The following is a 27,001-nucleotide window of genomic DNA, read 5'->3' as shown; positions in this document are numbered from 1 at the left end:
GATCATGGAGAACGGGGAGGGAAAGGGCAGATGCACATATTTGGGCACTGGGGAGTGGAACTTGAAGGAATGAGTTACTCCTCAGCTGAGTAAATGAATGCCAGCATCTCCCAGCCGGGAAATTAAATGCTTTGAAGGGATGTGGTCTCAATTTTGTCTTAAACACAGGCTGACTCTGCTCATGAAGGGGAGCTTCTTGAGATGCAGAAACTTTATTGCTTTCATTCAGGGCAGGTTGTAAGGTGTCCAACCTTTCTGCTCTCTGAATACTGACCTGGGTGCCACTCTGCATGCCCAGGATCCCCTGCTTTTCATAGACTCATAGTATGGGTTGGAAGGTGTTTTAAAGGTCATCTAATCCAATCCAACTCCAACTAGATCAGGTTGCTCAGTGCCCCAACCAACCTGGCCATGAACACTTTTAGCAATGGGGCAATCACCAGCTCTCAGGGTGAGCTGTTGCAGGGCAGGCTTGGAGAGCCATTCCCTTTGTGACTGGCTGGAACACTGACCTGCTTGCTCTGGTCCCAGGAGTGTGGCAGTGCTTCTGGCTTGGTTATTTCTTGCTGGGCATTGCTGCTGAGGGGAGTATTTGCATGGCAACAGATCAGGGAGCAAGGCTGTGTGTGGGCAGCCTCCAGGCAGAAGTGGGGCCAGAGATTGGGGAGTATCACCTACCCTGGGTCTGGCCAGGCCTGGAAGGATTTGGCTGTGTTTTCGCTGTGTTTTGGCTATGTGGTCCTTAGGTCTGGAAAAGCCCTCTGGAGTCTGGTTCAGGGTTTTATGAGAGGCAATGACTCAGTCCCCTGAGCGAGACAGGGAGCAGTATGGAAGGCCCCTGTAGTATGTTAGGAATGGTCCATAGACGTTTGGTTTATTTTTTACTGTTTCCACAGTTCTTGGCTCATTTCAGTGGGATCTGTCTTGTGAGCTGGCACTCTGGGAAGCCTGGGGAGGGGAATGGAGCTGCTCCCCAGCACTGAGGGATGGCCCCCTGGTGTTTAGTTCTGACCATGTTGCAGGATGCAGTGAGGAATGAAAAGTCCCAAACAGGGAACTGAATATAGAAAACAACACTTCATAAAAACACACCCACCTTATGCTTGGCACAGAGGTGTGTGTGTATGTATTTGTGGGTGTTGCAGAGAGAAAATGCACATTTCCCTCTCCCTTCTCCCACAAGCATTGAAGTGCCTGAGGGACACAAGCCAGTTAGATGCAGGCAGCCAGGGAGGTTTCTTGTGCAGCAGTCCTCCTGCAGGGCTGAAATGAGCCTTTCATGTTCCTGAGGCCACCGTGACACCAGGCAGAAGCAAGAGGGAAAATACTGAACAAATAAACCAGAGGCTTGCATGAGCACAATCCCCATGTCAGCCTCACCCCTGACTCTGCCATGCTATAATCTGTAGCATGGAAATGTTTCTCTTGGCTGTTGATTTAGGGCTGTGCAATCAAATCTGGTAGTTAAAAGCCTGCTGAACAGGGCAGGCAACCCAAACAGCAGAGGAAAGGCAAGCAGAGCTTTTAAGTTGTTTGCAAAAAAACCACCTGAGGAGCAGGTGGTCATACAGCATCCATCTTGTGCTGTTTTGAGCCAGCTGTCTGCAGATGTGGCAGTAAAGAACTGCCACTGTAGGTAATATTCAGTGTGTCTCCTTTCCTTCCCCTCTGAACATCCGATACCATGGCAGCATCCCTGCTCGCAGGGGGATTAGGTGCTAGCACAGACCACTGCTGCTGTATCCAATTCCTACTGATTTATTCAAATAACTTGGAAAAGTACATCCAGCAGCTGAGTTCAGAAAAACTCTGTTGAAAAACATGCCTGGCTCTTCAGGGGCTATTGCTGTGAGATCTGTGGAAAGAGTAAACCCCAAACTCGCATGTGCAGCAGGGGTGGGGAATGGAAGGGTTGTGGGTCTGAATGTGTGTAGGAAGAAATGTGCCTGGGGTCTCAAAGCAGCTGGAGGGGTGGCCACACTAGACAGTTTTTGAATTTAATTTAGAAATAGAAGGAAAATAGGAATCACAACATTTGAAACATCTGCCTAGAAATGGATGGTGTGCTTGCTGTATTACTTTGCAGTGGCAAAGCCAGGTTTGCCTGCAGAATGTCTGTGCCTCTTCCCTGATAGCTCCTATGCTGTTTTTCCTCCTGGAGTTAACACAGTAAAAGGGAAAACAATATTTTTGTGTGAGTTAGGTGCCTCTTTGCTGGCTTGTCCTGGACCTGCAGGAAAACTGACCAAATTGGAGCTGCTGTGAAGGGCTACTCAGTCATTAGTCCAGAGAGGGTCATGAGCCATGGGATTTCAGTGCCTTACTCCCAAGGGTAACTGAACAGTTAGTAAGGCAAATACTCCTGAAAGACACCCTGCTTTGATACATTCAGATAAGCCCAGCAGCATGATCAAAATACACAGCTACAACAAAGGCTTCCTGCCATGGATATGCAAATATTGAGATCAGTGCAAATCACAGACCTCATGCAAAGCAAACTGTGACTGCTGTTTACCTCTGGTGCACAGCACCCACAGCTACAATGCTTCCCTCTTTTATGCTGGTGTCAAGTTGCTCTTGAAAAGCTTCTGCTAAGCAATAATTTCTGCACCTTGTTCCAGTGGTTGCCCCTTTCATGTGGTCCCCCCAGGAGTCTGCCATGCCTTGACATAGTTTTATGTTTGTCCAGTTTTCTCTAGCCTGAACCAGACTGTCTAAAAAGCAAGCCTCGGTCCTTCACTGGTATTTTTTAAACTTTCCCTTGCCAGAATCTCACTGCTTTTCTGGAAATAAACAATTCCTGGGGCTGCTTGCTCAAAACACACATTTTGCAGCTTATTACCATAGCGATCTTTCCCAGAGATTCTCTCTCCATATGTGGATTGCTTCGTGCCGTGAGCAGCTCCCAGACCGCATGAACGTTTCTCAGCTCCTTTTCCCCAAGAGGCAACAGGGGAGGATGGTCCCAGTTCCCTGCAATGGAGACAATGCTGGAAGTGATGCTGGAGTCGGGGAGTGGAAGAGATGCATAAACATGGAGGCAGCATGCCTAATTAATGACCTGAAACCAGCTGGAAAGGTCAGTTTGTTTGCGGGGGCCGCGCTCGAGGCACGAGTGCTGAATGCGAACTTGGCCTCGGAAAGGGCACTGCTCCCTCCCGGGATGGAGGGGAGGAGGGAGAGCCAACACAGGAGGCTTGACAGCCTTCAGCCTCACTCATTAGTGTGCACCAGCCTGGGATGGGTCTCTCTTCAGCCTCACTCATTAGTGTGCACCCAGCCTGTCCCCCCTTGTCTGGAGAGCCCCGTTCCTTGTGGGGTTCTGCTGAGAAGCCAGGCTGCTTTCTGGGGAAAGGGCAGGCTCCTGCAGGTCTTTGGTGTGGGATGCTGCAGAGAACAGGCTGTTTTTTCTGGGCTGTCTTGTCAGGCACTTGTCAACTGAGTTTGATCTGCAGAGTCTTATTACTCATATTAACGCTGTCAGCAGCACATGTGCAAAAATTGAGCGTCTGGATGCAAACGTCAGGGAATTGATACAAAAATGTTCTTTGCTAGCTGTTCTTTGTCCCCATGGAACTTTTTTCTACAGTGTTCCAGGGGCTAAAAATTCAAGTTTCTTGCCTAATCCCAGGGCTCTGGGAGTTAAGGCTTTATGAATACTACAAATTATCATCGAGCATGGTATGGACCTGTAAAGACAGCTGTCCTGTAGGACAAGGTGTGCCATGGGTTGTCATGTAAGATCTTCAGGGTACTTGCCAGCCCTTGCAATTTCTGACCACCCTTCATCTCAACGCTTGGGCAGAGCCATGAGATAACCTGCAGAGAAAATCAAGAGGAGACAGCATTACTGAGTCACTTTGCAGACAGTGCTGGGCACTTCTGGTGTCAATAAAATCACAGAGATGTCACACGCACAACAATGGTGGCAATGAGAGGAAAGTGCCTTTGATGAGGCAGGTTTTCTCCCTCTCTGAGATGAACACAATGCCATCCCAGCTGTTCCCCACTTGCAGAGAGCTCTCTTTCTAGTGGTGTTTCTGGGACAAACCCTTTTCTTCAGGCCTTTGGCCTCATGTTCCCCTTGAGCTCTTTGTCCCAGCAAACTGAACTGATCAAAGCTGCTTTTGCTATGCAGTGGGTCAGGAGCAACAGTTGTTGGCTGTGTTTAGCTTCAGGCAGACTGAGGGTGTCTAACTACAAAAGGAGACAGAAAATCAAGGCAGCTGGTCATGCTTTGTCATTTAAATTGGCAGTCTGTCTGTGTTGGGGAATGCAGAGAGCATGGGGGAAGGCATCATCCCAGGTGGGAGCAAAGCATCTCAGACAGTCCCTGGTGGCCTTAGTGAAGGTGACCTGTTGGAACTGGGATCAAACTGGTCACACAAGGGGTTGGTCATACAGGCAGAGCACAGCCTGCACCCTTCCCTGTCTGGGTCCTTCCACCCAAACAGTGACCAAGGAGGCTCCTGCCAAGAGTGATGAAGACTCTTTATCAGAGGAAGACCCTCTGCCAGGCAGAGCAAGGCACCTGCAGAGCACAGCAGTCCCCTGCAAGCAGCAGAAGAGAGGAGGTGTTTGCAAAGTCCAGCACATCCTTGATCTCTCACCTGGCCTTGCCATAGACTTAGGTGACTTAGACCTCTCATCCTTGCAGTGAAATCTGTGGTTGTATGTAATTTTTACTCTCAGACAGAGATCTTTTCTGTGGGAATGCCAGTCCTCTTGTGTTCAGTTTACAGGTTTTAAGTTACTCTCTGCATTTTGCCCTTTTCCCAGACACACCAGTGCAGTGGGCCTTGCACTCACTTGCTCAGGCAATGGGATTCCCCCTCTTTTTCCCTCACTCAGCCCTGTGCCAGTCCCAGAGGCTGTGTTCTCTGGCTCCCAGACCCTGTCTCTCCCATTCCTGTTCCCTCTCTTGGGCGTCACTGCTCCTGGGCCTGGCTTATAACACGGTGTGTGGCACAGGGACAAAGATGACAGGCTTTCCTCCCTGAAGGCTTTTCCTCTTGCAGAGGAAATCGGTTCATCGGTCTGAGCATTCAGCACAGGGATTGAGAGCAGCCTGAATCTGGAGCACCAAGTGGGCATAACTAGAACCATCTGAAAAGAGAGAGAAGAGGCCATGAGGGAGGGATCGGGGCTGGAGGCCGTGTGCTCTGCAGGTGAGTGATCTGTACCTGCTTGATGGTATACCTGGAGCATCACTATTGCTCCTTTGCTGTTACAGAGCTTTCATGCTGCTGCTGCAGCCCCGGCGCTATCGGGGAGGCTTTCCAAGTGTGGGGCAGCTGCCTGCCCAGGCCTGCTGCCCCTGGGGGACTGCCAGGAGCGAGTGTGCTGTGGCGTGGGGCGCCCCTGGGTGCCCGTGCAGCGGGGCTGAGCCGGGCTGGGCTCGGTGCGGGGCTGCTCCATCCGCGGCTGCCGCGCCTCCCCGTCCTCCCCGCGGCCGTCGGGCGCCGCCGCTCCGGGTGCAGTGAGGCGCCGCGGCCGCCAGGTGCCACTGCCCGGCCGCGCTGCCCGGGGCCGCGCCCGCCCCGCGGGGCCCTCCGTGCGCCGGTGCCCCCATCCCGGGGGTGCCTCCATCCCGCGGGGCCCTCCGTGAGCCGGTGCCCCCATCCCGGGGGTGCCTCCATCCCGCGGGGCCCTCCGTGTGCCGGGTCCCTCCATCCCTGCGGGGACCCTCCGTGAGCCGGTCCCTCCATCCCTGCGGGGACCCTCCGTGTGCCGGGTCCCTCCATCCCCGCGGGTGCCTCCATCTCCGCGGGTTCCCGCCCTCGGGGCCGGCAGCTCAGCCCTCCCTGGTTGACTCGCGGGGCCTTGCGGAAAGCGCTGCCCTCGGGCTCCCAGCGAGCGCGGCCGCACACCGGAGCGGAGCGGAGCCCGTCCGTTCCCCGGCGCACACACAGAATGGGGCGGCAGCTTTCCCTCCCTCGCAGCCCGGCTTTGTGCATCCCCGGCCGGCCGCGGAGCCCGCGCAGCGGCCGCACGGTTGTCGCCTCCAGGCGCCCCTCGCACGCTCATCCCCGGGGACTGAGGGGTCCGCTCCGCGGGGCCGCTCCTCTCTCCGGGCGGGGCGGGACCTTGGGATGGGGACTGGGGGACAGCGGGTGCGGTGTGAGCGCGGAGGTGCGGGGAGCGAGCGGGAGTGCAAATACAGGCGGTGCCAGCGGTGCGGTGTGAGCGCGGAGCGAGGGGCGTGTGCGGGCGACGCGGTGTCCGTGTGGGTGCAGGGTGCGCGGTGTGCGAGCCGGGCTGCGTGTGTGTGTCTGCCTGTCCATGTGTGTCTCTGCCTGTGTCTGTGTGTGCGTGTGCGCGCACCGGGGGCAGCTCCCCACGTGGGGCTGACGCGGCAGCCCCGGCCCGATCCGGGGCTATAAAGCTGCTGGGCGGCGAGCGAGGCAGAGCAGCCGCGGCCGGCTGCAGCTCCAGCCTCGGCCCCGCTCCGCCCGCCCCGCCGCGCTCGGGGGTCCCGGGCAGCGCCCAGCATGCGCCGTGCCCGCCCGCAGCCCCCCGGCCCCCGGCGCGCCGCCCTGCCCCGGCCCGCGGCTCTGTAGGAGCGGAGCAGCCGCGCGGAGCGGGCGCGGCGCGGGTCGAGCCGGGGCGAAGGGCGGGGGTGTCCGCGCAGCCGGGGTTGATGTTTAACCTGGAGCGCCCGTTCACGGAGAGGGGCCACTTCTTCTCCTCCATGGAGTACCAGCGGCAGCTGGAGGAGGAGGAGGGCTACCCCCCTCCCGGCACTAACGGGACCTTCAACGACAGCGGGGCCGGCCCGGGCTGGGACGCGCCGTACCCTCTGCACACCACCATCACTCTCATCAGCCTGGCCAGCTTGCTCATGCTCTTCACCGTCTTTGGCAACGTCCTGGTCATCATCGCTGTCTTCACCAGCCGGGCGCTCAAAGCCCCCCAGAACCTCTTCCTGGTCTCCTTAGCCTCAGCTGACATCCTGGTGGCCACGCTGGTCATCCCCTTCTCGCTGGCAAATGAGGTGATGGGCTACTGGTACTTCGGTAAAGTGTGGTGTGAGATCTACCTGGCCTTGGATGTGCTGTTCTGCACCTCCTCCATCGTGCACCTCTGTGCCATCAGCCTGGACCGGTACTGGTCCATCACACAAGCCATCGAGTACAACCTCAAGCGCACCCCGCGACGCATCAAGTGCATCATCTTCATCGTCTGGGTCATCTCGGCTGTCATCTCCTTCCCACCACTCATCTCCATCGAGAAGAAGAGCGGGCAGCAAGCCGACCAGGGGGTGGCATTGTGCAAGATCAACGATGAGAGGTGGTACATCATCTCTTCTAGCATCGGCTCCTTCTTTGCCCCCTGCCTCATCATGATCCTGGTCTACATGCGCATCTACCAGATAGCCAAGAGGAGGACGAGGGTCCCGCCGAACAAGCGGGCAGAGCGCCCCGAGAAGAAGCAGAATGGCTTGGCTGACAAGGAGGACCTGCCAGCCACGGCGCAGCTCAATGGGGAGAAGGCAGCAGGAGGCAGTGGCGGGCAAGAGGGAGAGGTCAATGGCATAGACATGGAGGAGACCTCTTCCTCTGAGCACCAGGAGAACAACCAGTGCAAGAAGTCGGAGAAACCATCGAGAGGAAAGACCAAGACTAAGCTGAGCCAAATTAAGCCCGGGGACAGTTTACCCAGGAAGACAGAGGAGGAGAGGAACACCAAAGGGTCCCGCTGGAGAGGCAGGCAGAACCGGGAGAAGCGCTTCACCTTTGTGCTGGCAGTGGTGATCGGGGTCTTTGTCATCTGCTGGTTCCCCTTCTTCTTCACCTACACGCTGATGGCTGTCTGTGAGAGCTGCTCCGTGCCCGACACCCTCTTCAAGTTCTTTTTCTGGTTTGGTTACTGCAACAGCTCCTTGAACCCTGTCATCTATACCATTTTCAACCATGACTTCAGACGGGCTTTCAAAAGGATCCTCTGCAGGATAGAGAGGAAAAGGAGTGTTTGAAGGACCCTTTGCTACCGACAGGACTAACCAAGACTTTCTAGTCTCTCTTGGGCTGTGCTTGCATGGGATGGTTTCCTTCAGCTCGTGAGCAGGAAGCCTTTAAAACACGAGATGAGCCTGTGGGAGCACCGGGCAGCAGCAGTGAGGAGCAGCAGGCAAGTGGAGCTCCAAGCTGTGGCATTCGACTTTCCAGGGGAGGATGGCCTTTGACTCGCTTGGTTTATTTTGTTAGTTTTTTTTTCTTTTGCCAGAATCTCTCAGTGGATGTTCTCATGACTGCTTAGTTTGACTCTTTAAAGGCAAACATCGTGCAGCTCTGTGAGATGAACAACAAAGAGGGAGTATGCCACACCAGAGGTGTTGGCTTTTTTATTTTGTTGTGTCTTTTTTCCCCCCCTGTTGTATATGTAATGAATTTTGACCCCCTTGTAAAATAGAGTATTGTATTCTTGAATTTGAATGTCTTAATTTTTGTAAGGCAAGCAGCTTTGAAACTGTGAATGCTTTAATTATCTTTGATACCTTAAAAGTCTTTCTTTTCCTACCCCCTGCAAAGCCCCTCACTCAAAACCACTGACCAACTAGAGCCATCCTCCTACCTGACAGTTTGATAATATTACCAAAATTCCCAAAATTCCCAAATTCCTGGTTTATTTTTTTTTTTTTTTTGCTATAAGCTTAGGATCACAGACCTCACCAGACTGGCTATTTTTGTTGCTATTTTTTAATGTCATACCTGTTTCTGTTTAGTTTCTGTGCTGCCTGTGACACAACACAGCTGAGATGGCACCTGCCATGTCGTTACTGGTGAGAGCAGAGCCCGACGGAGCGGTGGCTTTGCCGTGCAGGCAGGGATGTCCCAGGCAACAGGGACTGTCCCTCCCTTGCAACGTGAGCCTTGGGACCCTGCCAAGCTCCCCTGAGTTAATCTTGTTTGATATTATACCACTCTGCAGCACTGAAATGTGTTCGATGCTCACTTGCTTCCTCCACCTCAACTGTAAATAGGTAACGTTTCAAAGCAAACAGCAGGGCTCTGCATATCATGTTATCTCATCTGTGCTGATTTGTGATGGTTTAACTCCTGCAGGATTTCCTGCAGAGGGGAAGGGGTTTGTGCACAGTGGCCATTCGTCTTTCTCAATTAAGAAAGAGTTCAGTTTTTAACCTGCCAGTCTCATCTTTCCTAGGAAATAGGGAAGCATCCCTCTTTCAGTCTTATACAAGGCAAAACTCTGAAATGGGAAACTTAACTTCCAGTTTCTCCATTATTTTATAGTGTAATTAAGCTTTTTTTTTTTTAATCCAAGTGTAAATATTGTGAGATTGGAGCAGGACAGAGAGTTAATACTGCTTTTACACTCTTTCCTGAAATGGCTTTCAGCTCTTTGTGCTAAAAAAAAAATAAATCCAAAACAAAAATGGACAGAACAAATCTAACATCCTTGTGCCATGAATAAATTACTGGAGAACATTTATAGGAAAAACTTTTGATTTAACACAATAAATAAACAAATCTGCAAGTCTTTTAATGTTAGGAAAACAGCTTTATCAAATGCTGACAAGTCACAGAAATGGTTTGGAGAAAGCAAAGTTTGTATACGTTGAATGTATAAATGAATTTGCCTTCTCTGGAGTTGTATGGTACACAGAAAGAGACTAAAAATACGTTTTTACTTTTGGGGAAGTGTTTTGTTGATTTTGCTCTCTCTTTTGACTTTCTAATTAACTCCAAGTGTCCCCGGATGCATCTTGGGACTTGGAGAGCAGTGTTTACATTCACTTGCATTTTCAGAACTGAATCCTCAAGAGGTGAGGAAAGCAAATAAACTGTGCTTTAATGTAAAAAAAAAAACAAAAACAAAACCAAACCACGAGCAGAAGTTGCTATAATGGATGATTATTTTTATTAAATAAAAAAGTGTTTACAGATCAAGTGTGAAAATCCTCTGAATAATGTTAGCTGTTTTATTGTATTGTATTTTATTTTATTTTCTGATCTGCTCACTGAGCTGCTGGTAGCTTTGCACTTGCCACTTTTTGAAGAACACGCTGGGAAAAGCACTTGTGCTGTCTGAAAGGGATTGTCAGCCCAGGTAGGAACAATGGCTCTGTTCATTATGCAGTGGCATAATTACAAATGAGCCCTTGATATTTCTTGGGTATTTCCACCCCCCTCCCCTCTTTGTGCCCATGTGGGAAGGGCATTCATGTGTTTGTTAAAGAAAAGAGCGAAGGTTTGAGGGTGTGATTTACACCCTGGGAGTGCAGCCTGGCATTGCTGCTGAGGACCTGCCTGGCATGGCACTTGCAGCCATTGGGAGGGTTTTAATAATCAATTTGCAAATGGGATTAGAAACAATTAGGCTGGGAGGCAATATTTATATTTTGTGATATATGCAGGAGTGTCCACCTGAGTGGGCCTTTGTTTCCAGAGCTTGCTTGCCCTTCCACCGGTGCTGCCAGGACCCTCCCTGAAGGAGATGATGGGGGAACATTCTCCCACCGAATGTGGAACTGCTTCTGGTGAGAAAATAAATGACCAGAGCCCCGTGTGGAGCTGCTGCTCTGGTGGCCCCACTCTGCCAGTGCCCTGGTTGCAGCTGGAGGTGCCTGCCATGGTGGTGGGGGCCCAGGCAGCATCTCTGCTGGGTTTAGGGCACCTGCTGGTGGCCCAGAGATGAACATCTGGCTCACCTCATGGTGGCCTTTGCAGGTCAGGGGAACTTGTTTTGGGTAGTGTCCTGCTCCCACTCTGGTCTTGGCTGACCCTGGTGGCCTGGGAGGGTTTTACAGAGCAGAGATCCCATGGGAGACTCTGGGTCAGCTCCTGGGACACGAGGGGATCCAGAGCCATTGACTGCCCTTGCTCCACCCCTCTGCCTGTCAGTTGTCCTTGCTGCCAAATCTCTAGCATGGACAGTAGAGTGTTTTGCTGGGTTTGGGGCTGGGAGACTGAGGCTCTTCCCCTTCTCCTCCTGACTCCCTTCCCATCATTGCTTCCAGGTCGTTCCCTTGCAAATGACGCATTAAGGGATGTAATGAACTTTGATTGTTTTTTATGACCTTTCATTTTGGGGCTGAAGGGGAGGGAGGGGGACCTGTCTGCCCAGCTGGGTGGGAGCCAGCCAGGCTGGCACAGCAAGCACCAGGCACAGACTCCACTGCCAGCTCTGCCCTGGGAAAGGTTTCTCCACCACTTTCCTCTGTGGGGTGACCCTGCATGCCACCCCTTGGGTGGGCACCCCCGAGGAGGGCACCAAGGCGCCACACAAGGGGTGTGCATGAAGGGCTCAGGTGAGTTGGTCTGGTGGAGCAAATGTCCTGAAATGCTTCTGGGAGAGCGGCATGAGCAGCAGGGCTGCCCTTGCAGAGACCTGTGGCTGCCTGCCCAGGGCCTGTCGCTGACCCCCTCAGAACCACGGATGTATTCATTTGTTTCCATGGGGTTCTGGTCCATGTTCTCAGGGGGCCAAGGAGCTGGACACACAGAGGAGCCTCTTTCCGGTGAGGGAGGGACTTGGCCTGGTCACTGTGCTCACACAAAATGAGTTTCCCACACCCAGAGGAGCCTTGGAGCATTTCAGGCAGTGTCCATTGGCCTTCCTGTGCTGTGAGTACCCCCAGTCCCGCTCTGCATCCTCCTGCCCAGGGGAAGGTTCCCTCTGGGTTGGGTGGTGGCCCCACTGCCTGTGTAGCTTTTACCAGCTGAAGCTCTTTGTCTTATTTCTTAACGTTCTCTGTTCTTTGGAAAAGTTCAAAGTCTGTTGAGATTGCTCCATTATTACAGCCAGCTCTGACAGACTGCTCCACTTGCAGCTCTCATCTTCTCTGGTATGAACTGCTCTTTGCAGCGGGCTTGTAGGAACATCTCTGTGACTTGTGGAATGTTTGTAGTAGCTGTGGTTTCTGTGCCTTATCTCAAGTTGTAGAAATGGAGTGAAGAGAGAGCAGAATTTGTGTCAGCCCAACCCTTGCAGTAGCCTCTGGTACTCCCTCAGCTCACAAATGCTCAGGAGCAGATCCCAACCCCTCTGGGAACAGACAGTGTCACAGTCTGAGCCCTGGGAAGCCCAGGTGAAATTCCAGCTGGGGGTCACAATGCAGGGAGGCTACAGCACAGTCCCAAATATCCTCAAGGCTGAGCAGAGGGGATGGTGAGCAGGGCTGTGGAGGACACAAAAATCCTTGCCTTTTTGTGTCACACCATGGCTAGTCCCAGGAGGGAGGTGTCATGCAAGCAGAGGAGGAGGAGGAGGCCTGCTGTTGTGGAGCAGGGCTTGTTGAGAGGTCTTGGATGGAGATACTGATGTTTGAGCTGGTCATTGAGCATTCTTCCATCTTGGGACACCTTCTTGGACATTTCAGTTGTCCCCTAGGAGAACTCATTTCCCTAGGAGGACCACAGATATTGAGGACATCATCTCAGATCCAGGAGTAGGGGGGTGTGAGGGGGTCTCAGCACCCAAATCCAACAGAGAGACATGAGGGTAGGCCATAAAAGGGAGGAGGAAGACAACTCCCTCCCTTGAGCACAGGTGTCATCAACACAGGTAAAAACTTGTTGGCTTAAACTACCTTAAAACTGCTCTAGCTGGCTCTGGTTTAGTCTGTTGTGATCATCAAATCCATGTTGGCTAAATTCAGAGAGAGCCTCTCTGCTGGCTTGGATCTAAGGTCCTGCTTTGCTTCTGTGTCTCTGAGAGTGGCCTGAAGCAGATTTCAGGGAACAGTGAAGAGCAAGGACCCTTCCCAGGAGGCTCGGGGGTCATTGGGTGCTCTGGGATTTCCTGGGGCCAGCAGTGCCTTTTGCACTGGTGGATAAATTCCACTGACATGTGTTTCCTGTCGGCAGTGCTCTGCAGCAGGAGGTCTGGAGGGCTTTCAGAGGCATGTTTGAGTCAAAAGCCAGCATTTGGGTCTGTGTGAGGGTGATGGGGGGAATGGGTTTCATCAGGAGGTGAGATGAGCTGACCTGAGCATCCCTGCTTCCCTGCATGCACTGCCTGCAGCCTTTGGTCCAAATTGGTTTGGGCACAACCCAGGATATTGCATTTGCAGGAGCAGCCTTGAGGCCCCCCAGAGCTCTGTGACCTGCTGCAGGGTTCACTCTCAGACATGAGAAACATTGGCTTTAAGTCAGCCACTACATGGAGGAATAGATTGCTCTGTTGCTGCTTGAAACAGTTATGTTTTGCTGGACCATGACTTCATGGCCTTTTTCTTGTTTGTTTTTCAATTGCTCCCCACAGAAAAGAAGAAAATAACTCCTCTCTATGTAAGGCTGAGCTTGTTCTTGGTTCCATGGTGCAGATACTTGAGCTGAAATGGCTCCTTGAACGGGGTTTGTCAGAATGGAGTTCCTGTTTTTAATTTAGGCAGCCTTTCCTTGGCACAAACAGCTCTCCATGCTCGTTGTCTCTGCTGTGCTGTTACCCAGACAGGCACAGGGGACACCAAATGCAGCACTGAGCTCTTCTGTTCCCCAGGGAGTGCCCAAAACACAGAGAAGTGGCACGACCCCAGTCAACCACATGGCCAACATGAAAAGGGAGTGGAATCTCCCTGTTTTTCTCTTGGTTATGGGTTTGACCTAAGCACAACCCAAAGATTTATACTTCAGACATGTTAGTTAAAAGCAATCCTGCATTTATCATTTTAAAACAAATGCCTTGTGGCTTTAAACCAGCCTCAAAATCTAGTGGGGACAGAAGAGTTAAAATGTCCAATTCAAATGAAATCACCTGACTTGCTTACTTTGAAAGATTTGCCATGCAGGGCCTTTGGCGTTGCTGTCTCAGGGTAATGAAGATACATCTGACACATTCTGAGGACCAGGATAATTGCTGTCATCAACACCAGTCAGTGTTTGGGTGAGATGGCTTTAAGCAGTGCAGCAGGGAGGAAAAGCAAAGCTAAATGCTGCTCTGCTGAGCTGGGCACGCAGCGAGGAGAGCAAGGTAAGCAGTGCTGGATCAGGGCAATCTTCAATCACTGTTGGCTCTGTGGGGGCTAATTAGGGACAGTGTTCTGGCTGCTGTGACTGGTATGGATGGGATTTGGTCCAAACAAGGTTTTCTGTAGTAAAATAAGATGGTTGTAGCAACAGATGCAATGGTGGCAGCTGCCTTTAAAGCCCAGTGTTAATTGGCTTAAACCTGTGCATTGGAAATGATGTGCTCCTATTGTAGCTGTTGCTCATTGTTCCCAGAAATGCCTGTTCCTCACCCTGCTGCTGGGTGATGTGAGAGATGTGCAACCGTGTCAGGAGGGTGGTCAAGGACTAGGAAACAACTCACACCAGTGACATCCACCTGTGAGGGGCCTGGGCTTTATTTGCCCTAAGCCAAATACCTGTTTTCATCACCCCAGCCTCATGGATTCCCACTGCTGAGCATGTAACAGTGACTGGGGCTGGGATGAGGGCCCACACTTGGGGATGTACAAATGGAGTCCATGGAAAATGAGACACAGTGAAGCTGGGTGTGGAAATGGTTGGTGTAAACCAGATGATGCTACTGTACACCCATCTGCAAAAGCATTCAGCCTGAAACACCATGGGAGGCAAGAAATCCACCACAGCAATTCCAGCAACTGAGAACATAAAGATAGGACCCTCCCCTCTTATTAATTGACATTTCACTTGGGATTGCATAGACTGACAACTTCAAGTTATCAGATGTTTGGAGGAAGAGGTGAATTTTTATCTGTTGTTTATTCAGACCAAGATTTAATTAATATTAAATAGATTAAATATTTTATGAAATAGATTGAAATGAAATATTTAGATCCCTCTTCACCCCAGATAGCAGCCCCAGTGGATGTTTATGTGGGCAGTAAATCTAGAACATCTTCTGAATGTCAGAGTGTGTTCAAAGATCAGAGTTACATGGGAGTATCATCTGTGGGTATGAATTAAATTTGTCTTGGATCCTTGTCTTTGGCAGAGGACAAAGACAAGGAACATGGTCTTGCTTCCTCTGGGATTATTGAGCAACCACCTTCTGGGACTTAGGTGTCACTTCAGGGCAGGTGTCACCCTGTTCTCCTGCCACATTCATCTTCAGTGGGGAAAGAGGCCTTGTGGGGAAGGGTTTTCTCCCATGCTTCTCATTTATCAGGGCAGTGAACACAAACTGAGAAGAAAACAGCATTGCTTCATACAGATTAATTACATTCCTGAAGAGGAAAATGTGGAAAAACAGCATCTTGCCTGAAGGAGGGCAGCTAACTCCTCACCAGTTGTGCAGGCTGGGGCTGTGTATCCCCCACCAGAGCAGGAGTGGGACCACTGTCCCCAAGTCAGGAATCAGCTGCTTGGCCCTGGTGGCAAATGCTTAACTAGAAATAGTCTTGCTGTCAAAATCCACCTGCCAGTGAGTGGAAACTGAAGAAAAGACTCTTGGTTTGGTCCAACCAATGATGGCTTTGAGCTGCAATCCCTGCCTGTCATTGTAGCCATCAAGTGATGATGGATGCTGGGAGGGCCGGGGATGCATTTCCTCCAGTGCCCAATTTCTAGGGCTGGAGTTTGGCTCCTGTGCTGGCACTGGCAGTATTGCTGCCAGAATTTGCTTCGTTTGGGCTACACTGAGCTTGTTTTAAAAGTATGTACCCTATCCTAGCAGGAGTTTTCTAAATGGAATTATTGTCATAATCCACACAAAAGGACTTGTGTGTTTAGATAAGGCCTCCCATCAAGGGTGTGGGTAAATCCTGGGCTCTTGCTGTCCAACACACCACTTTGGTCTTCTGGAATATTTCAGAAGCTTTAGCAGAGAAATGGCTTGTCCCTCTCACCTCTGCCAGCATCACTGCAAGGGGATGAAGCCACTGCAACCCATTCACAGTGGTTAAGTGACTTGCTAGAGACTGAGTGAAAAAAGCTGTGGTAGATTAATAAAATATGGTTCTAAATAATTCAGCATGGGCCAGCTGATGGAGCTTAACAGGAGCAGAAAGCTGATCTCATTCAGCTTGGTGTGAAGCAGTGCCTGGCCAGCTTTTTGGCAGGAGGTAAGGGGTGCTGAGGGCCTCTGGGAGGGGGTCTCATGCTGTGTGGGCACGTCTGCCCACCCCATTACTAATCTCACAGTGGTTCTCAGAGACTGGCTGGGGATGGCAGCTTTGTGTTTGGTGTGGTGGCAATTGTTCTCTGTGTCCTTTGGTGTCTTTGGGGTCCCTTTTGGTTTCCTGCCAAGAAAGGGCATCCCTGCTCTGGGTGGGCTTGTGTGTCCATGCTGTCCATGATGTCTGGGAAAAGCAGCTCTACAATTTGCTGGACAGAGGAGCCTGGATTCCAAGGTGACAGAGGCCCATGATGATGGTCCTTGCTTGAGGGATGTGCATCCCCAATGCTCACAGCATCACCTGAGGGGCACCTGCTGAGCCCTGGGGAAGGAGCCAGAGTGTGGCACTTCCAGCCTTCCTGTGCCTTCCTGTTCCTGCTCCTGCAGGCTGTGCCCTCCTGCACTCTCCTCCTGTGGCCGCAGGCTGGCTGGCAGTCTGTTTGCACACACCAGCCCTCCAGGCTTGCCTTGTCTCTGGGTGCTGCAGCAGTGCCTCATTAAGTCCAGGTCTTTTTCTAGGAATCTGCTGAAGAAAACCCAAACAAACCTGTCTTTGTTTTTATGGCTTATCTCTGTGCTGCTGAATTGCCTTGAGTTTCGTTGCCAGCAGGCAGCAGAACCCCCAGTACCCATCAGGGATGTCTTCATTTATCCTGCCAGGTTTTCTCAGAGCTGTAAACATAGCCAAGCAGAGAAAACCATTTCCAGAGCAGATTTCTGAGGGCCCCCACAGGACCACAGCCAGGCAGGTCAGCACCTGGGAAAGCCAGCCCTTGCTGGCAGCTCTCCTCTCCTTTTGGCGAATTGCACCAGGCTCTTGATCTGCATTGATAACTGCGGGGAACTGGTGAGAGCTGACTCCCCATGGCTGGGCACAGGTCTGGGGAGGCTGCCCTCTTGATGCAAGGATGTCAGTGGCGCCAGGCCAATGCTGAATGGACCTGCTATCCCTCACGTATGGCCCTCAAACTGTGCTTTCTCTGCTGGGGAAGAGAATTAGGTGATAGCTGAGCTGATTGTGTTTTTGCCTTGTGACACACAGAAAGGCACATGCAATAGGAGCCCAAAGAGAGTCTGGTTGATGTGCTTCTGGAATTGGATTGTTTAATGCAAACATCTTTAGAGATATGACTAAAGTAGGAAAAGAAACTTGGAAAAGACCCCATTTGGGATAAAAGCAAAGAAGGCTATTTTTTGCAAATACCAGTATAGCTTCTTCTAAAAATAATATCTTGGATGTCTGTTCGAAAATGAGAACCAAATGTGATTCTGAACAGTCTAATGCAGCCTGTCATTTCAGAGGAGAAGGAGGGATGGAGACCTCTCATTGGAGGCAGGGGATGTGCTTGCAGGCTCTCAGAGACAAGGCAGAAAGCAGACTGGGAGGAATCCCAAGCACACTTTGGAAGGAAACGTGGATGGGAACGAGCAGGATTTGCCCACAGGCTGCTGAATTGCAGGTTTGCTGCGCTGGCAGCCATCTTCAGCCATGGCTCTGGGAAGATTGTTGAGAGTATGTGAGAGTTTCTGAGGATCAGGAGAATGGCATGTGGGTGGCCATGCTTTCCCATCAGCAATGGCATTCACATAAGAAAAGGAGCAACACACTGCTAACTTCTGGTGGTTTTAATTTTCTAAGCAGGAGCAATATCAAAGGGTGGGGTAGAAGAAGGAATGGCCCTTGCAAGAGAGGCCACATTAGAGCTGTCTTTCTGTTCAGCTATTTCAGGTCCTTTTTGGCTGTCCTTGCCTCCCTTGTGCACTGTTCCTGAGAATCTTGTGGAAGCAGCAAGGGAGGTCTTTTTGCACATCTTTGCCTCAGCATCTCCAGCAGATTTTTTTCATCAGCCAACAGTGAGAACACTGTGTTCAAAGGGAATTCAGGTTGCAAACATCGATGCTGGTGCCAAAGCCTTGCAAATGATTGAAAACCTTCAGGGTACCCTTCAGGACTAACTCAGCATCCAAGCACTTTTGGAGTGTTTTCATAGACTTCTCACCAGTCTAATATTAAGCTCTGCTCCAACTTTGCCCTTTCCAAGCAGTGATCCAGCTGTCCTCTGGCCCCTCTATGAAAAGCTTGCAAGAAGTTTTTTCTTCCTTTGGAGCTGATGAATGTGAGTGTGTTTTATTTGAAATGCACTGATCAGAGCACTCCACCTCAGGCAGGGGTACAGGGACATGCACCCCACAGAGTGCACATTTCTCCAGCCCTGCCTGATGGCTTCACCTGCCCTTTGCAATGGAAAGGGCCTACCTGTTTCCTTTATGACCAGTGTCTGTGAAAAATAGAGTGATGAGGCACTGAGACCGCTCCACACTGTGGAGTGTTTGTTTTGGGCAGCACTGGACCTTTCCTAAGTATGAATCAGAGTCTGTCTCTGGAGGGAAAACTTTCTCTTGGATCTCCTTAAAGGGGTTTAACTCATCTGCCTCTGCCCGTGGATGATGTCATGATGGGACTGAGAGGCCAGGAGTCAGCAATAGGTGATCTCATGGAAGAGGTCTGTAGGTGTCAGCTGTACTTGCCTGGGGGTTTGCAGAGCTCTCAGCTGCTCTCACCTTTGTGAGCCCATTAGACAAATCCTCTGGCACGATGCCCAAGGCCAGGAGAGCTGTCAGGTGGCACAGGGAGGGACAGACAGTTGTGTACACCAAGTCCCTTGGGCTGAGGGCAGTGAGCAAGCTCTCCACCTTGCAAGCTCAGAGCACCCTCTGTGCCCTTGCTTGGCAGCCTTGTCTCCAAGAAGAGTCGCCCAAAAACCACACTGACCTTCATGGGGATTAAATAGACCCTGCAAGCTGGAGCATCCTGTGTCCTGCAAGATGGATGCTTCAAGTGCTCACTGCTAAAGAGAGGGGCTACTTCAGCCAAATTGTGCCTGGGCTCTCACAGGGACAAAGCTGCAATATTTGTTTGAGCTGTTTTGGAACTGATTGAATGACTGATGGCAGTGCTGGGAGCTTTTTGGTACCCAACTGGGATGCCCCCCTCAAAACCAAAACAACGGCAGAAGGTGTTTTTTTTGTGACATGTTTTGATTCTGTCACTGTGTGTAGTTTTTGTGATCACTTTGTTTTGCCCAACTGTGTTACTCTGGGCGTGATGGGGAGGAAAATCCATCTTTCAGTAAGTACTCCTCAAGCCACCTGCTGTCACAGCAGATTGCTGCATGTGTCTCTATAACCAGAGAACAAAACCATTGTAAATCTGAATTTTCAGGTTGTGTTCCATGACTTCTGCTATCTGATCCACCTCACAGTGCAAAATTTTCAGCGTGTTTTGGATGCAGCCCAAAACATTATGCTATAAGCATGAAACAGCTGCAATATAGAATGTGAATCTCATGTGCAAAGACTCAGAGGATTTGGATTTCCAGGCCAGAGAAAGAAGAACATCCTGCAGCAAAAGCCCTTCTGCAAGGTCCTGCTTTTTTCTCTCTGAGACACTGCAGGAGAGGAGACTTTTGCACTTGCCTGGGAAAGACTCAGGCACTGTGCACTAAGTGCTCTGACATGCACCCTAATCCTTTTGCCATGGTACATGAAACTTGAGTGTGTTTCTCCATCCCCTGCTGCATCAACAGTCTTTGGAGGCTTTATAATTGAACTCTGCTTTTCGCCTATTCTGGATCCCCACTCTCTAGCCTAGCTCTGAAAAGACAGGGACTAAACCTTCTCCTGAGCTTCTCAGTGACCGTATCTATGGAGGGAGCAGCTGGCTTTGTGGGCAGGTGTTTGCCCATCTTTATGCCTGTCACAATTTATTAATGTGTGGCATGACCACAGTGCCTCTGGAAAGAGCCCAGCACTAACTTCTCACTTCCTAGACTTGTCATCCATTCCTTCTGCCAGGTCATCTCCACTTCAGATCTGCTTTCTTTTGGATGCTTTTTTTTTTTTTTTTTTTTTTTTTTTTTTTTTTTTTTTTTTTTTTTTTTAAGTGACAGTGCCCTCAAGGATTTTGGCAAAAGAAAAGCAAAATGGAAAAATCCTTCTGGCAGGATCCATTCTTCTGACACAGCAGCAGCTGCTGTGGAGGAGAGCCAGCAGCAGGGATCCTCTTTGGAGGAGTTTACAGGCTGAGGATCAGAGCTTGTGCTTCTGTCCCTGCTTGGTAGCACAAGCTGCGCCTCCCTGCAGGGAGAGGTGGTAGCCAAATCAAGCTTGAAATGTGACATTCACAGCTCTAATTAGATATTTGCAGCTTCACTTTGACTCCAGAACCCAGCCCAAGCAGGTGGATGTGCCTGTCTTGCAATGCTTGCCTAAGGAGGCCTAGGAACTTCCTCAGTGCATTGACCAGCCAGTCAGGACCCCATTGTTTAAATGTCTGCATCAAGGCACGCTGAGTCACCCTGAGCACTCACTTTCTCTTGGTCCATGGAGAAGGAAACCTCCTGGCCAGCTCTAGGAAAATGCTTACTCTAGAGCTGCAACACCAGGAGAGAGAAATCTGGTCAAGGAGGGAATGACACAATTTCCTTCTACCTTTTGTCCTGGTGGGCTCCATCCAGCTCTGCTGCAATAGGCTGACCATTCACAGTTCTTCATCGTTTATTAAACCTTTACTGAATATTTTAATAAGCACAGCCAAAAAAGATAAAAGCTTGGTAGGCATTTCTCCTGAGTCTGATGTTGGGATTTGTGAGCTTGGATTGGGGCTCTGGACAGGGACTGGAAGGAGACTGGAGAGGATGAAGCAGTCCACCATGTCTGGATTTCGTGGGCTGAGGAAGCTCTTGGGTGCAGGTACATGATGCTCTCGAGGGCTTGCTGCTCTCATAAGCCAAAAGCATGTCTGAGTTTTAAGGACAGGTCCTTTTCCTTCATCTTCCCATCTCTTTCCCTTCCCCACTTCACACTGTTAATCACACTGGCAGGATGCCCTCCAGGCTGAGACTGTTCTGAGAGCAGGGTGAGAGGAGGATGCTGAGAAGGAACAGCAGGCTGTACATTTTTCTTCTCTAGCATGATTTAGCCATGATTAATGCACATGGAAAATAATCAGTGCATTCAGCCTAATTCTGCAGAATTATTGAAGGGATGATAACAAGGGGAGAGGAGATATTTTGCTGCTTTTAATATATTTTTAGGAAGGAGGGCAGGTGTCATGTGAATCTGGTTAGGTGACATCAGCATCTCATATTAAGGCAGAGAGCAAAATTTATCACTGTTTCTCTTTTTCTTTTTTTTTTTTTTTTTTTTTTTTTTTTTTTTTTTTTTTTTTTTTTTTTTTTGTCTGCAAAAGACATTGCTAGTCTGAGCTCTGGAGATCTCCCAAAACCAGGTCAAAAGAAGCTCATTCATCATTGAAACAACACAGTCTGTATTAAAGGGAAGAGGGATTGTAAATGGGGAATCTTTGGAAAATGGGATTATTATGCCTGGCTCTGAGCTGTTGATCACCTCAGCCTTTCCACCCCTCCTTTCAGTGTGCCGCCAGTGGGGCTGGGTACAGCAGATTGCTCCTGGTTCCTGGGGAAAATGCACCATGCAGGAGCTGGGTCAGGCAGGCAGCTGGGGGCTGAGCACAGCATTACAATGTGGAGCTCATCTTCTTTACACACATCACAAAACCTCTTGTGTTTCAGGTTGGGTCAGCTATGGCTGCTTCTAGTTTGCTTACTGCTGTGATCTCTATCTATCCCATCAGGAAGGAAAACATCCTGTTTTATGAGCCAGCGGTCTTGTAAAACTTTCTTCCTCTCATGTGTTAAAATGAAATAATAAAATATTGGTTTACTGGAGAGATCTTAATATTTCTCAGGATTATATAATGCACTAAATAATACACAAAAATGACTGATATGGAAAATATTAGAAAAGCCTATTTTGTGGTTTTAATTGCATTCCTTTCTGGCCCAGGTAAGTGTGTCAGCTACTTCTTTTAATTGTGTTTTTGAGACTTTGAATTTACACTTTATGTATTTTCCATTTTCTTGTAATTCCCATTTACCTACACAAAACTAACACTTCTTTTCCCTGCTGAGTTTACTGCTTTTGATTTTTTCTTTAGTTTTCTAATTTTGCAAACTTTGATTAGGGTTTTTTTTCCTCTGTAGGTTCCTATATGTGTCCATGTCTGTTCAGAGAGATTATTACCCCATAAGTGCTTAATTTCAGAGTCCAAAGACATAGAATTTCAGACAGAGCTAGGAGCCATGTGATCTCTGAGTCAAACTGCAAAGAACAATTGGATGCCATGGCATTTAGCGTCAGGCTCTTGGGTGTCGCCTCATCACAGATGAGAGCAAGGCTGAAGCTCCTCCTGCTTTGTGTGGGTGCTTTGATGCCTTCTGGGGCCATTGGCAGCAGTGGGAGCCTGAGGCTGCCCTGCATGGCAAAGCCTTGGGATTGGGACATCCAGGGAATGCCCTCACTGCATGGCAAAGCCTTGGGATTGGGACATCCAGGGAATGCCCCACTGCATGGCAAAGCCTTGGGATTGGGACATCCAGGGAATGCCCTCACTGCATGGCAAAGCCTTGGGATTGGGACATCCAGGGAATGCCCCACTGCATGGCAAAGCCTTGGGATTGGGACATCTGGGAAATGCCCTCACTGCATGGCAAAGCCTTGGGATTGGGACATCCAGGGAATGCCCCACTGCATGGCAAAGCCTTGGGATTGGGATATCCAGGGAATGCCCTCACTGCCTGCCTTGGTGCTGGGGGTGCCTCTTGGGGGACTGCAAGCATGTAGCTGGGGACTGGTGGTGGCTCTGGTGTTGATGTGAGGATGTGGCAGCCCCAGGGGGCTGGGGCACACTGTGAACCCTGCTGGGGTTTGGTTCCTGGGGGAAGCCTGACCTCAATAGACCAGCTTGTCACATTATGTTCATTCCTTCAGATACCCTGCAATGATCCCTTTTAGCAGAGGAAGGGGATTTGCCTGTGCATCCTTGCACATCAGGGTGCCCAGGCTTGGGTGGAAGGGTGCACAGAGAGTGGCACCCTCTGCAAGAGAGATGGATTTTCTGTCCTGGAGAGTGGGGAGCAGAGTGAGGGGACAGAGGTGTCCAGGTGAGCCCGAGCTGGTACACACAGCCAGGTCCTGGGTGTGCAGCTCTGTGCTCTGTACAGGCCAGCAGAACCTTTGGAGAGGTGCTGGGGCAGGAGCTGGATTCCACTGACTGTTTAGAAGTTGGCTGAATGCTCTTGTCCTCACAGATCAGCTTCAGCAACATGCTGTAAGTTTGGAGATTGGAATGGAGATTATAGCTAGTAATTTTAAGCTTTAGGAGGGAAAAACTAATGTTACATGTACTGCAATACATATAACATTGGCCAGACCTGAATAGTCTGGTGTAAATGAAGAGGACAATCCCATGTGCTCTGCCATATGATGAGACTTCTTCAGAAGGTCCAAAATGCTCAACAGCCCAGGGAGGAGCAGACAGATGTTGCCAGGGGCTCAACTCTTGGAGTTATTTTGCCCAGATGGAGAGCAGTGATCTACCAGGTGGCCTAAAGGGAGTGGCCCAGTGCCCTTTGCTGCTGAGTGTCCAGGCAGCAGTGGGTGCATTTCCATGAGGCTGGGAAAAGGCTGGAGAGAAATGTGGCCTCCTGGTGCAATCTTTGGGCCTTGACTCACTAGAACAAGCACAAAGTTGTTCATGCAGATGCTTTTCAAATGAGTAAATGCCAAGTGCCTCTGCAGGGCATGGTGGCCTTTCACCTGTCCAAGGAGATTTGCTTTTGACTGTGTAAACTGCCCTTGCAGAGAAAACCCACTGAGGTTTTTTTTTCCCTCTCTTTCATGATAAGCACAAGAGCCTGTGGTGGTCACAAGATCCCTTCAGGAACATCCTGACTCAAGCAGTTTGTGGCGTTGTTTGTATAAGTCCAATTTTCTTTTTGAGGAAAATCAATACAGCTCATTACTTAGCCGAGAAAAGAGCCCTGTGTCAGTTCCACTGGAAGCAGGCCTTGAGCAGGCTCAGCCAGTGTTCGCAAGGCAGACAACAGGCTGATGGCCTTTGTCTTAAATTATCTGTTCCAAACTAAAACTGCCCCACTGAGAAGAACGATCAGCTTCCCGCAGACCACCAAAAAGCTGCTCAACAAGTGAATGCCACCAGCCTTGGGCAAAATACACACTGGAAAAAATAAGTAACAACCCAAAAGATACTTTTTTACACCTGCTGTGATGACTATAAGTTCTCATGCTGCTTCTTCATTATATCCTTTCTTCTAGGCTCTGGCAACATCATCAAGTCTTTTCATTTCAGTGCTAAGATGCAAGATACAGTGCTACAAGGCTGACAGATAGCCAAATATTCTTTGTTGAGCCTATTTTGAGTGGTGAGACAGAAGTCAGGTGCTTGGCCCAAACTTATGATGAGTTCAAAACACTTGTGTACGTGCACGAGGTGTTTTAAAGAAGCTTTGGAATCTGAGAGGAGTTGAGACAGTTGGGTACAGTGCCCTTGCACATATGTGTATGTGTGTGTGTGTATGTGTGTATATGGCTTTGGGGACTGCACTCTTGGTCACTGTATTTATGCAGGATGTGGACTGGGGTCATCCTCACCTGCAGTAAATACATACTTTGGCTACTCATATGAATATATGAGCAGTGAAAACTACTCCTTGCTGCAGCCCAGTTTCAGGATCCAAGACTGTGATCCCTTCTCAGCAGTTTGCTAGTTTAGAAAGTTGAAGGAGGTATTGATCTTGTGGGAAATGGAGAATGCAGAGAAAAAATGCACATTGTGGCTGCTGAGCAACAGGATTGGGGGTTAAAGAGTCATATCTTTATGGTTTTGGTTTGAGATTGAATGAAGAGAATGAGTGAACAGAAATTTAGTGGAGACATTTCACTGCAGTAAGTTCAGGGACAAGGTCAGTGAGATGAGAGGACCAATCGTGCATGGAGAATTATTGAGAAGGTAACCTAATGGCTGGGGTACTTACTCAGCCGGGAAGAGCTATAAATAAGGATGCAAAGCTGGTAAATTCTGTTAAACAAATTCCCTGTCTTAGCTATTCACAGGCTGCTTCCAGACCAGAGTGGATAACAAAAGAAAGACTGTGGTTTATTTTAAAGGAGTAATCACCCAAGAAATCTGTCTTCTCCCTCCAGATCACCTTTGTGGTGGCTGCTCTTGAGAGAAGATTTTGGCTGCATGGAATGCTGGTGAGCTTGGCCCTGCCTGTCTTCTATCCATTGGGTGGTGAGGGGTGGCTTCCACCCTCACACCCTGGGGTGAGCAGCATGCTCAGGGCTGGGGGAATGTGTGCCAGCAGCAGCGAGTGGGGCAGTGCCTGCAGCAGCATTTGGTAGTGCACTGACCTCTTCACCAGCTCCTGTCTGCACCAGGTCAGGAAAACCAAACCTGGAAGGGATTTGCATCCTTGTCCCCAAATCTGTCCAAAACCCCTCTCTTGTTTTGGTTTCCATCACTGGTTGGTTTCCAGTCTTCCTCTGTACCAAGCCCTTGATCTCATGAACTGTCTTTAAGAATTGATTCCAGATCCTAGATAATTTCAGGCTGTAGAGACTGTGAACAGATGACATTGCTTATATTACCAGGCTCCTCCGGTGTTTGATGATGGTTATGATTGCAGTGCATATAACATTATTATTTGACTGCAATTACAATAGCATGGGTGGTGTTATGCCTGACTAGCTGATTAATCATCTGGAGCAGTGAGTAAATCTCCCCCTCTTTTTCAATAATTAATTTGTACAGCTGGATTGCAGTTGGCTGAGTGAGCGTGGAAGTGATCAAGGCAAACAGAGAGGTGTTTGGCAGCTTTGGGCTGTCAGAAAGGATGGGCATATGGAGCTCTTGGGGCAACTATTCCCTCTGTGATGTAAACTGTAGCTTGAGCCAGCTCTGATCCACCTCAGAGAGCTGCATTTCTGTGGTAGGTGGCCAAAGTGCTGCAGACAGTTGGTCCAGTCAGAGTTACAAGGTCTGGCTTTGAGGGTAGGGCCATTTCAGACTGTAGGATGCAAAGCTCTTTCCTCCTTGCAAGGGTTTGAGACCCCTTTGCCAGTGTGTTTGTAGCTGCCCAGGGGTCAAGGGGAGAGAGAAATTGGTTACTAGAATTGGATTAAATACCTGCTGTGCTGGGGACTTGCCATGATGGCTTAGGGTCACTGCTGTCCCCAAGCAGGTCCAGTGGCTTTCTGGTTCTTCCTGCAGTCTGGGCCACATACATTCAGCAACAGCAGTACAGATTGTCTGAAAATACCTCATGGTTTTGCTTGTGGGCATTTACAGTTCAAATCAAGAGACATTGCAGCCTCTTGCTGCAGCAAGATACAGCAAAGATCCAGTTGAAATATTAAATGTCCTCCACAATGCAATTACATATGGCTGGTTGCAATCAATTCGCTCTGCCTCATGCAGTTGGCTGTTGTTTTATCCTTTCCTTCCCTTCCTCTAAAAGACGTGAGGCTTTCATTTGACAGAAGATAAAGACGTTGATTTCCACTCTACCCAAGGAGAACTGAGTTCCCAAATTTCAGTTTTCACAGAGGTGAATTAGAGGTGATTAAAGGTGGTGGAGGCAAGAAGACTAAATGGGAACACAACCCTGCAGCTTAGTGGACACTGCAGGACAGGGAAGAGAGGACAGACACTGATGCCTGCTACAGTGATGGTAAACCACTTGGAAACAGCAGTGAATCAGCAGCTCTGAATAGCTTTTGCCAGAGCTGTGGTTTATCCCTGCAGGACACAGCTGTGCTCCCATCCTGTCAACCTCTGGTTGTATTGAGCTGAGTGAGCATTTCATCACCAAGGGCTGAAACTCTCTGAGTGGAGGATGTTCACACCCATCAGGCAGGAGTGGAGGAAACACCAGAGCAGGAAGGGAGCAGGCACCAAGCAGCCCCAGCCATGGTCCTGCCTTCAGCGCCCTGTCCAGGGGCACTCCTGCCACTCCTGTGGTACAGGGGTATTGAGACCACAACACATTTCTTTAAAAATCATCAGATTTTT

General features: G+C 49.9%; 1 protein-coding gene across 1 annotated transcript; it reads left to right on the top strand.

The window, feature by feature from the left end:
* Nucleotides 1-6,640: 6,640 nt before the first annotated feature.
* On the top strand, nt 6,641-9,911 carry ADRA2A (adrenoceptor alpha 2A). The gene has a single exon (XM_059476963.1). The coding sequence runs from the start codon at nt 6,641-6,643 to the stop codon at nt 7,973-7,975; it is 1,335 nt and encodes a 444-aa protein (XP_059332946.1). The 3' UTR covers nt 7,976-9,911.
* Nucleotides 9,912-27,001: the final 17,090 nt, after the last annotated feature.

This window comes from Ammospiza nelsoni, chromosome 8 (genome assembly GCF_027579445.1).
Source record: "Ammospiza nelsoni isolate bAmmNel1 chromosome 8, bAmmNel1.pri, whole genome shotgun sequence".
Classification (NCBI taxonomy): domain Eukaryota; kingdom Metazoa; phylum Chordata; class Aves; order Passeriformes; family Passerellidae; genus Ammospiza; species Ammospiza nelsoni.
This window is presented reverse-complemented; position numbering and strand designations above follow the sequence as displayed.